This window comes from Manduca sexta, chromosome 4 (genome assembly GCF_014839805.1).
Source record: "Manduca sexta isolate Smith_Timp_Sample1 chromosome 4, JHU_Msex_v1.0, whole genome shotgun sequence".
Classification (NCBI taxonomy): Eukaryota; Metazoa; Arthropoda; class Insecta; order Lepidoptera; family Sphingidae; genus Manduca; species Manduca sexta.
Window position 1 is genome coordinate 9326378 of NC_051118.1, and position 17999 is coordinate 9344376.

Sequence of the window (17999 nt, forward strand, 5' to 3'; positions counted from 1 at the left end):
CGCTCGTATACATCACTATGTTACGGAATGACCGGTTGGAAAGCTTCGGTCAAAATAAGGCTTTGCAGATCTTTCGTTATTACACTAGTTATACAGCTTCTAGCCCACTTATTCATAGACGTTTTTTATTTATCGCTGTATCTCAATATTAGCCAATCACAACGACCCTATGGCTAAGCACTGCGAAGGCTGCCATGCCGTCAGCACTGAGAAACAGACTTGTTATCACAGCAATGCTCCGTCCTTAGATGAAAAACGTCTATGAATCAGGCGGTAGGATTTTACTAGGAATGCACGGTAATTATTTTAAGTTTATCAATGTAAATCAAAATTGTACTTTGAATGTTGACTTGGGCACTTTGTGTAGCTCTAAAGTAATATCTAGATTGTAATAAATGCGGTGGATTTACAACTGCCTATCATTAATTGTTTGGACTTATACATTGCGGTATTACTCAAGCGAAAATCTGATTCTTGTTCATTAGAGTAACTTTACAAGCATTATGTTAATTGTCAACATAGTCAAATCCTCAAGTACCGTTTTTTTAGTTATTTACAAATAAAAAACAAAATATATGATTCAGAAAATACGCATAAATTCTATAACGAATATAATTAATTGACGACTATTTCATCACTTAGCGGCGATAACCTAGTTGGGTGTGGAACGGACTGCCAAGACGAATGTCCGCAGGTTCAAATCCCAAAGGCACACACCTCTGACTTTTCTAAAATCATGTGTGTATTCTTTGTGAATTTATTGTTCGCTTTAACGGTGAAGGAAAACATCGTGAGGAAACCTGCACATCTGAGGAGTTCTCTATAGGAATTTCGAAGGTGTATGAAGTCTACCAATCCGCACTAGCCCAGCGTGGTGGACTAAGGCCTAATCCCTCTCAGTAGTAGAGGAGGCCCGTGCTCAGCAGTGGGCAAGTATATAATACAGGGCTGATATTATTATTATTATTATTTCATCACTTATTACCGTTAATTAAATGATATTAACAAGTCAGTCAATTTCCGTTTGTATTCGTCAGTCTTATATTTTTCGATGTCCAATTAATAAAATCCGCTCGCCGACTATTTGCCGGCCGGCCGGTGTAATTGGCCAATTATCGGAATTTACCGAATAACGAATAGCCGGAAGCGGGTGGGACACAACACTATCGTTATTTTATTATTGTATTTATATATTGGAGATGTAACTAAATTGTTTTTATTACTATTGTTTTGATATAAGATAATCGAGATATTTTTCACATAAATTTTTGAATTTAGTTTTAACAGACTAAACCCGAGGATCTGGGATTGTATTAATATGGTCGGTATTCTCAACTCATATTACATCACGGGATGAATCATGGATACAATTTTCAATTAAGTACTGTAAATTGAGGGACCACTAGATTATGCGCCTTTGTCTTCTTTCTCAGGATTAAAACTATAAGCGGTGGTGTACAACAATATAAAACATACAAGTCGATACGTTTACATTTTGCAGACAAATTCGCGAGCTACGCGTAACGACCCAATCAAAATTATTGACATAATTACAAAATCGTTCAACAATTTATAATTTTATCATTTAATTTGACATTATGCATACAAACAAAAATAACCTACTTCACGCAGGGCTGTCACGACAGTTATTTTAAATAATACCATTTTTATTTACAAGAGTGTTCTAATTTCAAACTGCGTATTCGTTTATTTAATTTACACCAACGATATTTTTAAAGTGATAACTATTTGAATGGGTGTGTGCACCGCTTGCGTGACTATCGGTAATTGGATGTATTTATTTGCCTTTTAACCCTATTAGTGCAATGATTTGCATTATTACTTCAGGAAATAAACAAGATTCTGAAATATTGTATATGTTATTATTATTAAATAATATAAATAACGTTGAGGTTGTGTTTGCATATCTTTTTCACGTGACTACACAGAGATGGATGCGTCCGATATCATGGATTTATGACTGAGCACGGTTTCCTATGTGCTATTTTCCCGCCCACATGACACATGTCCATGCGAGCTATCCACCCCCGCACACGACGCGTATAGCCTTTGCATTATAATACCGATTTCTGATTATTGAATTTTTGAATCCGTTTAGTTGTTTCTGAATTTACATTTTCACAAACCTTCGCATTTATAATATCAGTCAGTGGTAGGTTTACTGGTGGTAGGTCTCTAATATGTGGGAATCTGCCTGGGTAGGTACCCCATTGTCTATTTCTGCCGCCAAGCAGCAGTGTATAGTCACTGTTGTGTACCGGTTTGAAGGACATTGTAGCTAGCGTAACTACTAGACATAATTAAACTTAACATCTCATGTCTCAGGATGCTGAGCGTATTGGAATACCAAACAATACTTTGTAATTAAAAGATGTTGGACGGTGTTTCTACTGTATATAGGCGATCGTATCGCTTACCATCAAGCGAACGGGAAGCTCGTCTCGCCATTCAAAAAAAAATTAAGAATAAGATAAGATTATATATCGTACGAAAAGTGACAACCCTATCATGTGTGAAAAATACTAATACCATTAATGAATGCGCCGTCCGTGTTTACGTAAGGCGGTCCGGTACAAGAGATATTCGATTGATTTTTGACACATCCAACGAAGCTTCGACATCTATAGAGATTTTGAAGTCGTCGGTGCGCGTCGAGAGCGCTCGGGCGGAAATCGGTAAAGGGTTTATTTAAGGACCGCTTTAGGGTTGGGTTGGGTTGTATTTATATATTGGTATGTGTTTAGGGACATAAAATAACGATAGTACTTGAGGATAATCGTCGTAAATTGAGAATTGGTCAATTAAGTTAAGATTTTGCAACGGTTCGGCTTGCAGAAACATCCAGCAGCGGTGTAAAGAACGGATTTTAATGCACATTCCTGAGTTTTTTTAACAATATAGTAGAAGGAAACAATTCAATTACGCGATGGTAATAGATCATTATTCTTTAACATTTAGACTACCACGGTTACAACAGATATATTACTAGCCTTTAAGACAGAAATCGACTCTTATGTTGTCAGAAGTTTTAGTTAAAACAAAAACAGAATCCGACCAGTTATTAAATCCAGCATACAAACTATTACTTTCTTTCTTTCTTTTATATGGACACAGCAAGGTAACTACTGCATCCGATTGTAAGTGGAGTGGGTCCCTAAAGTCAACCGACAAGAGATCGACCCTCGCCAGTCGCCACAATCACACTACTTCACAACATCTAAATAAAACAATTGTATGTGGAGTGGGTCCCAGATAGAGTCTACCGACGAGAAACCACCGGTCGACACAATCCCACTACTTCACAACAACTAAATAAAACAATTGTATGTGGAGTGGGTCCCAGATAGAGTCTACCGACGAGAAACCACCGGTCGACACAATCCCACTACTTCACAACAACTAAATAAAACAATTGTATGTGGAGTGGGTCCCAGATAGAGTCTACCGACGAGAAACCACGGTCGACACAATCCCACTTCTTCACATCTAAATAAATCTAACAAGTTACTCACAGTCCAAAGCTGGCATTCAGTTTTCGAGAAATCTGTTATACAATTTAACAAATTGCCGTCCGGTTTGTTATGCCTAGTGCTTCTAACCGGTTGAGGACTGGCCGCCAGACCGGTCCGCGTACTAGACGCGACGTTATTGAATGAAACGCTCGAGTGTTGCGCCAACAATGTGCGGGATGATTGTTGATATGTGCTTTTGTGTTAGAATGTTTTACTGATGTATCTCTTTAATTTGCACAATGTGGCACTGCATATAAATCTATATATATAAAAATGAATCCCTATTTCCCTTTATCACGCCATCATGCCTGAACGGCTGGACCGATTTCACATTTTTTTTTTGTTGTGTTTGTTATTGTCAGGAAAAGGTTCTTATGAAAGAAAAAATTAAAAAAATTGCGCGGAAAATTAGAAAATTTAACGACAGTATTAATTTTACATAACTGTCAGTGGTTTGAAATAACTGTCAGCGATCGACAGAAAGCGCGAGTGCACACATAGTCAAGACAGTACAACGTCTGTAGGGTCAGCTAGTGTAAAAATATAGTGTACTAACAGTAGAAGGCCCGAGTCTAGCAGTGGGTGAGTGTTTAACACAAACTATTTATCACACCGCGTTTCGAAGTTCATCATCGTAAAAGATTACCAAGGGTAATGATATTATAATGATTTCTTAATGATTTCGTATGTTTACGCGAATGTAAGACATTAAAATAATTATTGTTCTAGCATTCCTGATAGATTTCAGACACAAGACATTTTTCTGGCTCACTATTACAAAGTCCTATGTTAATTTTTACTTTTGTTGCAAATATTACGATAGAAAAAATCGTTTTGGTAAAATATATAAAAAACTTTTTGTTGGTGGTAGGATATACGAGTACATTTATATCGGCCCAGATAGCGACCACTGTACACAAGTTGTTAAAACCCGCCATAGCTTAGTGGCCCACGTAAGTGTGTCGCGTCCTGGGATCAGCCTGCGTATTCGGCTCCCACAGGCCGGCATAATTGTGTCGACTGCCGAGGGGTAATCATCTCTCGTCAGTCGACATATTATTGGACCCCAATCCACTAATTATCAGGTACAGTGGGGTCACTTCGCCGTGCACGTATAAAAAAAAGACAATGATTCATGGTTCCCCCTCCTTCGTTTTTTGAGATTATTGAAAAATTCACTGAAAAATACTTAGAATCATGTGCATGTATAATTCAATTTGCACATCAAATATAACGTATTAACCATTATACAAGTGCAAGCTTAACAAATCGCTGGCTTACTGTTACAAGGTTCTATTATATATACACTAGTATAATTTTGCTCCATCACTATAAGCAACTACGGGCCGGCCATAGCTATTCGTGCACCCTTTTCTGTTACCTTTTTTGCCTAAATTGTGCTGTAATATGGTAATTTTTGCAACCGCTGGCACCGCACTAATTACGTCACCGTCTTACCAAAATATCCGTCAAAGTCTGCACAGACAACCCCTTTAACAGATAACGAGTGAACCCAACGATGCTAACACAATGTGAAATCCGCATTACACGCACCATATCTAACAGCGCGTGTCACAATACAGATTCCCATAAGAAAATCAAGCATAGTTTCCATGCAAAGTGTTGTGTTTGCGTTCTTCTTCCCATGGTTAACGTATCCGCGTAATGTCTATGGCAGAGACGGTGAACCTTTAATGGTTAATGTAGATACATACATACATAGTATCACGCCTCTATACCATAGGCATAGAGACTATGGATTGCCACTTTGCACGATTCTGGCATACTTCTCTCGCTTCCTCCACCTTCATCAATCTTTTCATGCAGACGGTTCCGGGTACTTTTGACCTGGCCTTTACTGAGAATGTCAGATATCTGACATAAATGATTAATGTACCATTAATTATAAATCATCTCCTGTAACGTGCCATCTAGGACCGGTTTTATCTATCTGAGTACCCTTCTTTATGTTTTTGTCATTTTTTGTCGTGTCGTTTGTCTGCACCTGATGTTAAGGGAAGTGAAGCCCAAAGAAAGATACATATAGGCACAACGTTTGGCATATTACTCGCGTGCCCGAATTATTTTGTCCTGTGCCATTGGTTCGCCATCCCTGATCTATAGTAATGCGTCAACCAAGATCGACTCGATGCACATATAGCCTGCAGTGGGGAAGGGTGAAATATTCCGAAAGAGAACCCGACACAACTTATAACGGTCTGAAAACCGTATAATAAAAACCATAAGCGCATAGGTTAGCGCATTTCATAAAGGTCCTAAAATCGTATCATACTGTTGCACGTTTGAATAACAACTACATGTATAAAAATACAAACATTTCAGAATCTCATCTCTCATCATTCTTTACATCATTCCATCCAATGGTTGTCTGTAAGAGATTGCCTCGAGCGATAAGACCGCCAATTGTACCTCCTTTGAGCCTTCATTGTTTTAATATTAAGCACAGTGTTTTGCATATGGTGTACAATAAAGCTATGAAATAAATAAATAAACGTGTGCCATTTTTGGAAGTCGTTAAAAATATCGTCCCAGTTGTATTTACCTGTGGATCAGGCTTCACTCTGACGGTGTAGTGGTCGCTGAAGCCGCCGCCGCCGCACACGAAGCACATGCGCGCGTCGTCGTGCGCGCCCGCCGCCGACGGCTTCTCGCGCGACGGCGACGGCGACGCCGGCTTCGCGCTCAGCGAGCTCTTTATGTAAGCCTTGGCCTTCTCCATGCCTCACTATAGACAAAACAAACAACACTTAGTATTGCTGCGATATCACCTATAATCAAATATGTTAGAATTAGGACAGTCTAAAGGCCAGTATCTTCATCGACAGTAACAATAATAGTTACCGATACTTTTATCAATGTTATGACGTGTGTCGCGGCAATTCCAAAGCCGTTACCGTCATATTCGTAAACGTTTATATTCAGACGAGGTAACTTTTTTAAGCAATAATTGCCCACGCTAATTGCTAGTAATGTGTAATATTGGTATTAGTAATGGTTTTTACGTAGTGACGTGATTACTGTAATTTTACATTTCTTATATAAACTGTTCGCATGTTGTGTTCACATCAAGAAGGTTGTTCACGTTTGTCAATGAACATAATGTAGTAATTATACTTTTGAAAACTCTATATACTGTGTTCAAGTTTTGAGAACCTGATAAAAAAAAAATGATTGCAAGGAGTTACCTCGGTTACGAATAACATAATATTTTACTTGAATACTGTGATATAGGGTCTTAAGCAAAATGATTAGGTTGTATATGGAAAAATTTTAATGCCTTGCACTATCTTTATAGACGGTTTCTGTTGATATAAGGGGTCCAAAAGGTCATCCCTATTAAAGTTACCGGTTATAACGTAGCAATTTACAAAAACACCATGACCTCAACACAAGTCGACCATTAACGTGATTCCAAGTAACTGACCAACGGTTTACGAAATGTGGAAAATTTTCACCAGGATACATCATGCGGAATTTTAATAACAACGGTTTTCCTCAAAGGAAACTATAGATTTTGAATTAAAAAATTATCAACACAAATACAAATTTTCCATTTTCAATTTTGTTTTAACATCATATAATTTGCATAAAATAGTAAATATATTTGTACATTCAAATGATACCCAGTCACCATTTAAACATCTTACATTACTCGGGTATCGTGACATAGTTTGCATACAGTTATTGCAAACTGAATGTGGTGCAGATAATCTAAGAGAATCCCACTTTAAGTAACAATGTATGGTCTATTTTATTTTTACCATAAATGTGGAATACGTTATTATCTATATAAATGAGAATCAACTGGCACATGTATGTAATAGCATCACCAGAGAATGGCTCGTTCCTAATTATGAGGACAATGTTTTTATTGTGGAATAATTGTTTAAATCAACGGAAAAAAACGACGTTGGTTATTTGGGTGATATATTTGTATGATAATATTTTTTTTGTACACGCTAACCTAAAACTCCTAAAAGATTTCAATGAATGTGTTTTATACAGGTTTAGTTACTTCCTCTTCCAGCTTTAATCATAGGAAAATTTGAACCGGATAGGTGACACTGTTGTCGAGACCTAAAAGATTAAAGTAAATTTATATAAAATGCTGTCTGTCGGTCCCACTAGTAACTTATAATTCAACTATCTGAATGGCGTTGCTACTGTTTGCGTTTACCATCAAGAGACCTCTCTCCATTCACTTCCAACTCCCACTCATTGTACTATCTAATTAATTTTGTTACTGTTTAATTAATAACAACTGAAACACTCATTCTCCGAGCTTTAACGCTCGATGACATAAATTGCACACCGCCCATCCCAATTTACAGTAATTGCAGATTTGCAGTAGCGGGTGATAGGGTCAGGTCAGATCGTTTTATCCGTGCTCAAGTAAAATCAAGGGCCTTATAACATTGTATGTAAACGCACTGACCTGCGCCTCGCTGTGAATACGCTCACAAATCGCTAGTATCATAAGAGCCTGGACTTTACTTGATTACAGATAAAACGATCTGGCCTTAATCTTATCATTAAATTCACCCCAGTTTGGTTTCAGCGCAACAAAATTCACACACACAAGATCATAAAGAACCTAAGTAACACATCATATCAGCTGATTCATTCACATTCACACGGGATCGCCGGCACTCCACCGCCGCGCCGCGCCGTCCGCAATTCACTCGAGACTCGCATCCGCGGCCAATTACCAATCTACAAGAAACGCTAAAACCGACAAGCCGCCTGGTTGATTGGACAACGGATTGACATGTTATCCCGGTGCATGGATCAATTTGTACATATCGCTGGCTGGATATTAGTTTCTGAATCATTTAGCATCGCGCTTATAACGCTTTCAGGTGGGCAGAGATGTAACATACCCCATAAAAATCTATAAATACTTGTTGTACTTTTTAACGTTAATTTTACTCAAAATATGTGGTATTTGAACGCTATACACTTGTATCTGTTGCATTATAGACAGTTTGCAGTACCATACAAATATAGTATAAATTGTATCCGTATCTTACTCAGTAAAATTGATCATGGGAAATACCCTACATTTGTTGACTCAACTCAAAGGAAAGGTCACGAGTTTGATGTCATCACAACAAATTATAACTTTATCACTTTTTATGGAAAGAAAGAAGGAAACAATAATTTTTACAATATGTATACTAGGACGCACACAAACATTTATAACAAAGTACAAAACTAAGTACTAAATACATAAAGGGTGCGGCTAACGTGCATGCCATAATACTGCCAAAACAGTCCTAGCTTGTATCTTTAGAAAAACGTTTGTTAGTAAATTATTGGCGATATCCTCGCTCCCTATCACATCATGGGACGAAAAACACACGGTGAAAAGTTGGTGCACCAGTTGCGCCTCTGCCTACCCCTTCCAGGATAAAAGATAGTGTATATTACTACTTTAATAATAGAAATGTATACATTTTTTCATTGTAATACGTCTTTTATCTACAGCTTATTTTATCTTATTACATCTTAATTCTCTAGACGTTTGGATGTTTATTTGAAGTAAACGCCAAGACAGTTAAGTGGAATTACATACATTACATGAATTTTGGCACATTAGCCCAGGTTCTGGATTGACACACGGGAGTGGGTTGTCACGCGGGCGAAGCCGCAAATAACACCTAATTAGGACCTCACTGTTCCTAATTTGGGTATAGCCACTGAACCACGCTTAGCCGGGACGGACTATGAGTACAGCTTGTACGAGAGTGCGTTGAATATTTAATCTGCACTCGGGACAATGATGTGCACACATGGTTAATGAGACACTCGTCCCACTACTGCAGTCCCGTTGTGTGTTAACTAGTAATAGTTTATGGTCAATTCTTTTTATTTTAAAGGTATTTTTTTTTACATTTTTACATATACATTAAACAAAAAACTTGCATATAAAAATATAAAAAAAGTATTGACCCTCCGATGGCGAAGCTCAAGACCCAGACCACCGGCGGTTTAATAGTTTATTATTATTATCAAAAAGAAAGTCGTATGTCTAGGTAAACAAATAAGCTTATAGAATATTGAGTATTTTAATCAGATTTCTATATACGATATAAACTATTTTTCTCGTTGGTCAGTTACTCTTGAACTGATTTTGATAACAGCAACGCTAAAATCTTGCCCGTTTATCTCTGATGGAAACTGCTTTCCGAACAGGCGGTAGAAAATTTTTATAGGAATCAGCCTGAGTAACATCGAAATAATTAAATCGACAAGACGATACGAACTTAATATCGAGCTCAACGTCAGTCGCTGGTCGAAATTTGAGTCATCAATGCACGCACATAAGATGCAAAGTCATCTGCACGAAACCTTTATTCCCAAATGAGTTGACAGAGCTTCGGATACATAGGGCATTCACGTTTACCGAGCCTATTTTATTCCCATGTTATAAAAAAAATTAGATACATAGTGCAAAAACTGAAATAAATAAACCTTCTTTTTCAAATATATAAACTCAAATGAATCTATACTTCAAAATTATGCCCAAAACTTTCCGTTTAAAGACCCTGTACAATGTACATGTATCACATTCAATCTAGGTACACTAATATATAAAGTTGAACAGTTTGTTTGTTTTAACGCGCTAATCTTAGGAACTACTGAACCTATGTTTGAAAATGCTTTCACTATTGGGAATCTACAGTACTCCTTTAGGCTACTTTTGATTCCGGGAAAATATTAATACCAGAACAACTTTTTTACACGGACGGAGCCACCAGGAAAAACTAGTCTTATTAAAACATGAAATAATGTCCCTCATACTGCCGATTTGTTTAGCAATCAATTTGACGCGTTAATAATAAAGTTACACACCAAACTCGACGTCAGCGCGTCGTTTGCGCTACGGATTAAACTTAAAGTTAAACTTCCGCACAGCGTGAGGCGTACTACTATTCTACAAACATACATCAATTATTCTAGATTTTTTTTTCAGGGCACAAAGAGACGCTTATTTTCTTTCGCACCACATTTCACCAGCTATGTAAGGTCCCATGTAATAAAGACAAACCTATTACTCTTTAACAGGCAAAATTCCACATTCCATTTAAACCATTTCTTTTTCTACAGATATAAATATAACAAAAAAAAAAGTATAAAAAGAAAAAAAACACACACAGTTAACAATATTAGGTATAAAACGGATTTCTTAATCCGAGACGATACTAAACAGAAATACCCAATATCGCTTTAAATACCCTAGCCAAGGAACCGCACCTGAGATCTCGGCACGAGCCTTAACGCAATACATCTTCCCCACCGGTACTCACTATAAAAAAACATTAAACAACGTTCCGAATAGTTGTTTTAAACCACGACACAATAACTAGACGTCCAAATCTCCCGTCTGATGACAAAGGCCATGCTTGTTCACAAACAGTAGCAACACTACACAGAAATTTGAATTACAAATGTCGGCGTGGAACTGCGCTCGTCACTACCAGACATGAAATACATTGTCCAAGTGCCCGGTAATTATGTTGGTCATAATGTTATTTATACAGATGCAACACGAATGCGTATCCCTGCTTGGTGTAAAAGACGAACAAAACACTACCTATCATTTCTCGTAGGGAGGCCTAGTTAGAGGTAGTGGTCATAGCTTAAAATGGAAAAAAAAGAAAGAATAATAAAATTACAATAAACATTTGAATCTGTAAAATATGAAACATAATTTAGATTCCGTCAAAAACATTTTAGTGTTTTCATAAACCCAACCTTTAAGGAATCGTGGTATAATTAATGACCTAAAATTTTACCCTTATATAAATAGCAATAAGTAAATACGTAGTAAGGGAAATGAGCACCCGTTCATGAGTATGACGTATGTGCCAGCCATCGTCTTCCTCAACCATATTGCGACGAAGTGGCCGACACGGCACACGACACCACCGCGAACACAGACAGTTAATGAATTGTAATCACAATCTACATGTCACTGTGGGATCGTATCCTTGATCACTGTCTTCAGAGCCTGGAACACAGCTTGGAATCTTACTAGCCAATGGGGAAACTGCACCAATGAGCAGTTTTTCCTGTAAATAGTACTCGAACGGACACTCGCGCGTATAACTTCATTATATATTGAATAAACTATATATTTATCCAATCACATTAATAACAATTTGATTTTACAATTTACATACACAAAAACACGTTCTGCGCGAAACAATGACGCAATTTGAATAGGAAACGCAGCGCTGCGGGGCAGTGGCGCACATGTACGAAACGCAACGACCACGGCGACTACCGGCTACTGCTAGCCGTTCCGTAAACATTAAACACACTAACCGATTCTGTTCAGTGCAATTTGCGATTATTGGATATGTATTTCCATATTGTAATTGGTAACTGTGATTTGCAACTCTATTAGAAATAGTGATGAAACACAGAAATAAAAGAGAATTGATACATGAACATTCGATTAGATTATAATTTATAGCCTTTTATTTATTTTTAGCTACAATTTAATGATAAATTATGTATAAATAAACTTCGAATGACCAAAGACGATACTAATTAATAAAATGAATGTGTGGAAATCATCGTCGCCATCCTTGAATACGTTAAATAAATGCAGATTGTGTAATGTATAAATAAATAAATAATAAACGTGCTTGGTCTTTATTGTGTCTGAACGCGATAAACAAATACAAAATGGCAATGTTTATGCAAATTAACATCAGTCAAATTATACAAATAGGTTTATAATAGCAAGCATTATAGGTATAATGATTTCTTAAGTTTGCGCGAATGTTATACATTTAAATTAAACTATTTTACGAATTTTATCGCGAAACGTCGGGAGAAAAGTAAAATATTAATACCGCGATAAAATTGGTAAAATAGTTTAATTTAAAAGCATGATAGGCATAATTATATCAGCGAACTTAAACGTGACATTTCCGAAAAACCGCTACAATCAAATAGGCATAACGGACAACTGAATCTTCTGTAGAATTTGTAACATGCCCGATAGAACAAACTAACAGATATCTCTATGATTCTGTTATCAAACAATCAGTCTATCGCCGTCTAGTGCTGAATGTAGGCCTTACTTTCCAGGCCCATGAGACTGCTTTCCTTTTTTTTAAATAGGCAATATACTTATCTTTTATTATAAATATCTAAAACTTTTCCATATAATAATTGCATATTTGATTTTAGTATTATGAAGAAATTTATTTATTGTTCTCTTAAAAATACAGAGCGCGTTAATCAAACGGCATGGCATTTATAATATAGATAATAGTCACAGTATTTATTTTCAAAAACGATACAAACTTTAGGACAAGTTTTCACCTGTCCAAAAGCCAGTCATAACATCACATACACACACACACACACACATGTGCAGTAGTAGGTGGGTACGCACAAAGGGACGGCCAATTAGTGACAACGCGTGTCATATACGCACACGTCCCGTACAGCACGATATATTGATTGCTGTGTCCGTCCGTCCGACGTGTTTACATCCATTTCAAAGCACACGATAAATCGACACGATAGAGCGATACAGTTCAAATCGTATAGTCTATATAATACATATTAAAATAAATCCCTATTTACCTTGGTCACGTCATCACGCGCGAACGGCTGAACCGATATCACTATTTTTTTTTGTTATTGTCAGGAGAAGGATCTTATGAAAGAAAAAATTAAGGTAATAAGTTGAGCGGAACGTTAGAAAATTTAAGAAAAGTTAATTTCAGCGATTGGCAGAATGCGTGCTGCAAATTCATAGTTGACAGGACATCGTCTGTCGGGTCAATTAGTATTTTTAATAATTGCTCTACAAGATTACATGGGATATAAAAAAATCTGTGTCAGGTTTTTGACACGAAATTGAGCTGTACGAAAATATGTACGCAAACTATTGGCGCCAAACGTTACGATCACGATACGATATTAACCAAACCATCCAACGATTATGTCGCAACGTGTAAAGTCGGCATCAATACGCAACGTACGTATATTTATGATTTCAATGTCTGGTTTTCGATTGATGATTAGTGAGGGAACAAACGAAGCTTCAGACTGACGGGGATTTACCGATAACTATTCGTTTGAGTTATTAAGCCGACAAGACGATTAAATGACCAAAGCTTTACTAATAGTGAAAACTTTCATAGCTCCTATATTTTATCTGGTGCGGGTCAGTGGATGACTACTGGAGTCATCCTAAAAAGTAGGTAGCCCACAGCAACAAAGTCATTTTCGAATTTTGAGATTATATGACAATTTATCCACCATATCGTAAACGACATTTGCAGTAAGGTCTCTGCTTGTCCACTAAATAAATCTTCAAAAATGGTTTGTAAAGTGTATACGACAAAGTTAAGAAATATTGCATTTGTTTCACACTATAATACTCCTTACTTACTTTACTAAGGCATAAAGAGTAGTTTTTGTTATAAACTGAATAAGTTAAGCAATTTGTCTTATAGTTCATAATAAGCATTACCTTATTCTCAAAGTATACCGATAGGTAACTTTGAATTGACTATTATCTTTATTGTCCAACAGTTTCGCGAAATAATAAAATTAATTACTTTTAAGGCATTTCTAAATACGACGTTCTTCAAAAACATCAAAAGAAATCATATTAACGATTTACTTTTATTGTATTTAATTAACTTCGAAAATAATTACGCAAATATTAATGCCAAATAAAGGAAGCTTATTAAGTTAATTTCATTAGATAAAATAAAAACTATGGATCAGTGACGAAGGCTCCGTTGAATATCAAACTACCTTTCTAAATAAATTCTCATATAAGTATAAAGTGTGTATAGTGTAGCTACATTAACGTTCAAAAACGAACCCCCAACAAGCTGTAGTGTGCTCAATTGTTTCCCGGCTACAATGCTATGAATTCCTTTACAGTTACATATTACATCGTCTTCCCTCTTCAAATTCATCTTTCTCTTCTGCTATGGATTTCACTTCAAGTTCCAGACATCGCGCGATTTGCTTTCATTAATCTCGGAGCATCCTCGTCGGTTTAGGGTTCTCCCGACGTGTCGTGTCTCAGGATGTCACCGATTTGTCCGTCACAGTCATGACGCCGTCGACCTTTGACGACTCTTGTATCCTCACTTGTCTTACTCAGTCTACCATCCATCCTCTCTAAAATTATTAGCATCCACTTAAGACAAGACAATACCGTCACCATAACAGTATCGAAGATATATGTGAATTGTGGATACAAAACCATAATTGTGGATTGAGGCCTTAATGCTTTTCTCTATTTGGACCATGTATAACACAAGGATGATATTATTTACATTAATTTTTCTTACAATCTTATTTCTTACTAATATAAATGCGAAAATTTGAAATGAACTCAGAAACAACTGAACGAATTTGGATCAAATTTGGTACACACATAGCCCTGGATTAAATCATAGGCTACTTTATATAACGGTCACTTGCTCCCATAGGATATTATTGATTTATTATAATTTGTGTTTTTGAAAACATAACGCTGGCGCCATGTGTCGCCGGTGCTATGAATAGATACAATGATTTGGGAACTTCTGTAGTGGGAAACGCTTCTAACGCAGGCGAAGCCGCAAGCAACACCTAGTAATAGCATAAACGTGGCAAAATGGAATTGACTCCCACTCTAGTACGAACAGATACCTCAGTATTATACCGTTCTTGTAATATCAATTTCGCTAAGTAGTTATTGAAAGCGTTTGATACACAGTATTAATCAACTTAAACGTTAATTATTGCTTATTAGAACTGTAGGTCAATTACGTTATAATTAAAGTTTCCCTATTAGTAATTATATTATCTTTCAATTTCCTCATTCTGGTAATATTGTGACTCGGATCGTAATGAGAAAGTTTGTATAATACCTTCCCCATAACAATAATTATAATAAATACATATTATTGGTCATTGCATAGTATTTACCAATGCCTATGAGGATCTAGGTTCAATATATAATGCTGGGATATCACTGATATAATGTAACAGAAATAATTTTCGCAAACCACGAGTACAATTTACATTTCTGCTTACGTCGCTGCGACCTCGACTATGCTTACGTCGGCTAATCGATTGCACCTTTGCCTTAAACTACAGCTAAAAACAGAATAATTATGCATTTAGATTCTGACATTAGGGCACCTATTATTTAAATCTAATATTTGAAACGTGTTGAATCAATAGGACAAAACATTCGACATGGGCGTGCGAGACGGACAGAGTTTGAGCAAGTTTTGCAATTAGCTGGCCGCGAGTTGCGATCGTAAGCCGGTAAGAGGATCCGTGGGGCTCGCCGGGAAGCCGTGTTACTTAGCGAATACAACCCCTCCTGCTGCCACTCACATGAGGGACAATCTTTTTTTGCGGTTTATAAGTCGCAAGCTCATGAAGCCAAGTAAGCCTTGTGTAGTAGTCATATGCAGAAAGAAACTTTCTACACACACACACACACACACACACACACACACACACAACATCACGCATTTATCCCTGAAGGGGTATAGAGGCGCAACCAAGGCACCCACTTTCGCCAAGTGTGCTCCGTCCCATGATGTGATAGGGGGCGAGCCCATCGCCATATCGAGCCTTCTCTACACCTTCTTCAAATTAATAATTAAATCGTGATCCTTACAGTACTGCAATCAGAAGCAACCGAGGCTAGTTTTAAATCGAAACTAACAAGTATAAAAGGCCCCTCCAGCAAAATCCTCGTAGACATTAAAGGAATTAAGTATTGACAAATTCAAAGCCAATACTGAGCGAACGCTGTACCGTAAAGCCTATTACCAAATTTCAGAATATTTGTATAGACTAAAGAGCTTTCTTGTATAAATGTCATAGTATAGCGTAGAAATTTCAAATTTCTGCCCGATTCCCAAAGGCCTAGGGTATTTTAGAATTAAAGGATATAACTACTAAATTATAATTAATAGATACGCAAAATTGTTACAAATGATCCGTTTTAAGATTACATTGTTAAGGCATTTCCATGGGGTTTACGGAAAGGACTATTACAGAGACTAAACCTTTGATGGAAACTGATCACTGTCCTTGAGATGATGATATCCTCAGAAGTTTCACGATAACTACACTTAAAAGCTCATACAAAGCCAACGCCTCATATAAAGCTAAATATAGTCTTTTTGTGATCTAAAGACTATTTAAAACGTTAAACACTCTTCAGGAAACTGTGGTACTTTTTTCATAAACAGTTGGTCTGACGTCAATTCACACTACATTACTGGACGCTACGTGACAGAAAAACGAATGTTACTGTTTCGTATTGTCCGCGAACACGACGCGATGCGGCGGTCTCCGCTCGGAACACGGATGCTCGTAAATAACACGGATAAAAAGCAAAACGTACCCCTTCAAGAACGAGACATATAGCTTGCTGCTATTAAATATTAATATCGATTACAGTTTGAAAAGTACAAGAATCTTGCTGTTATAAACTAAGATGTTTTTATTACGTAGATGCGTTGTCCGAGCTCAATACTGGCAAGACGAAAGCAAGGTAATTGCCCGACATTCACTTAATCAACCTCCGACCACTGTTGCGGCTAGTCAGCTTACTAACTTTTTGTATTTTTATAAACAAAATGCCTTCCTGTGTTTTTAGACGATGTACAAATTATAGTGCAACTGTGAATGAAAAGAAAACGTTTAATTTCACACGTTAGTAATAAGTATACACGATGTAACTTATTTTTTAACTAATAAATGCATTTTATTCGACTGCCATGGCGACGAGGCGGTCGACGCTCGGGCCCATTCGGGCTCACTCGGGCTCACTCGGTCCGTATCAATGCGAGCTCCTAGGTATGTGACTATAATAAATACTGCGCTGTTTTTATGTGCAATTTTGTTAGCCTATGACGCGTCTATTTGTAAAACGTCATTGGTTATAAATGCGAAAGTTTGCGGGATGTTTCTCGCAATTGAACGAAGAACTTCTCAACAGATATGGATAAAATTTAGCACAACGATAAACAACGACCCATATAAAGGTTACTTTTAACAATTACTATTTATAAATTGCATAATAGGACATACATACCGAGAATAAGATCTAGGGGGGCGGTGCCGCAAACACTACCTAGAATTATATTTTTGGCAAAAGAGTTTAGATTTGTTCGACAACATTATACGGTAGCGACCGGACGTTTTTACTAAACAGTTATTTTTTGTTCGACTCAGCTTTTTATTTTGTTTTATTTTTTATTTCGTTGTTGCTTTTTGTTGTTACTACATGTTGTTTAAAAATAAAACATTACCAAATATGATGTATCTCTGGGGATTACGTGACCCTCTCGATCAAACCGACTGTATATATTTTTAAACAATTACAAAAACACGAAGTTTTGTATCGGACCCATAAGTACGTATGTAAGTCTGTAATGTCCC

General features: G+C 36.9%; 1 protein-coding gene across 1 annotated transcript in view; it reads right to left on the reverse strand.

Annotated features, from left to right (window-relative positions):
- The window catches only part of LOC115445299, a 192793-nt gene that overhangs the window by 131302 nt on the left and 43492 nt on the right, over window positions 1–17999 (reverse strand). The window contains exon 2 of the mRNA XM_037442192.1: window positions 6097–6279. Within this exon, the coding sequence (XP_037298089.1) occupies window positions 6097–6273 (177 nt within the window). The 5' untranslated portion in view covers window positions 6274–6279. The remainder of the gene's footprint in view (window positions 1–6096; window positions 6280–17999) is intronic.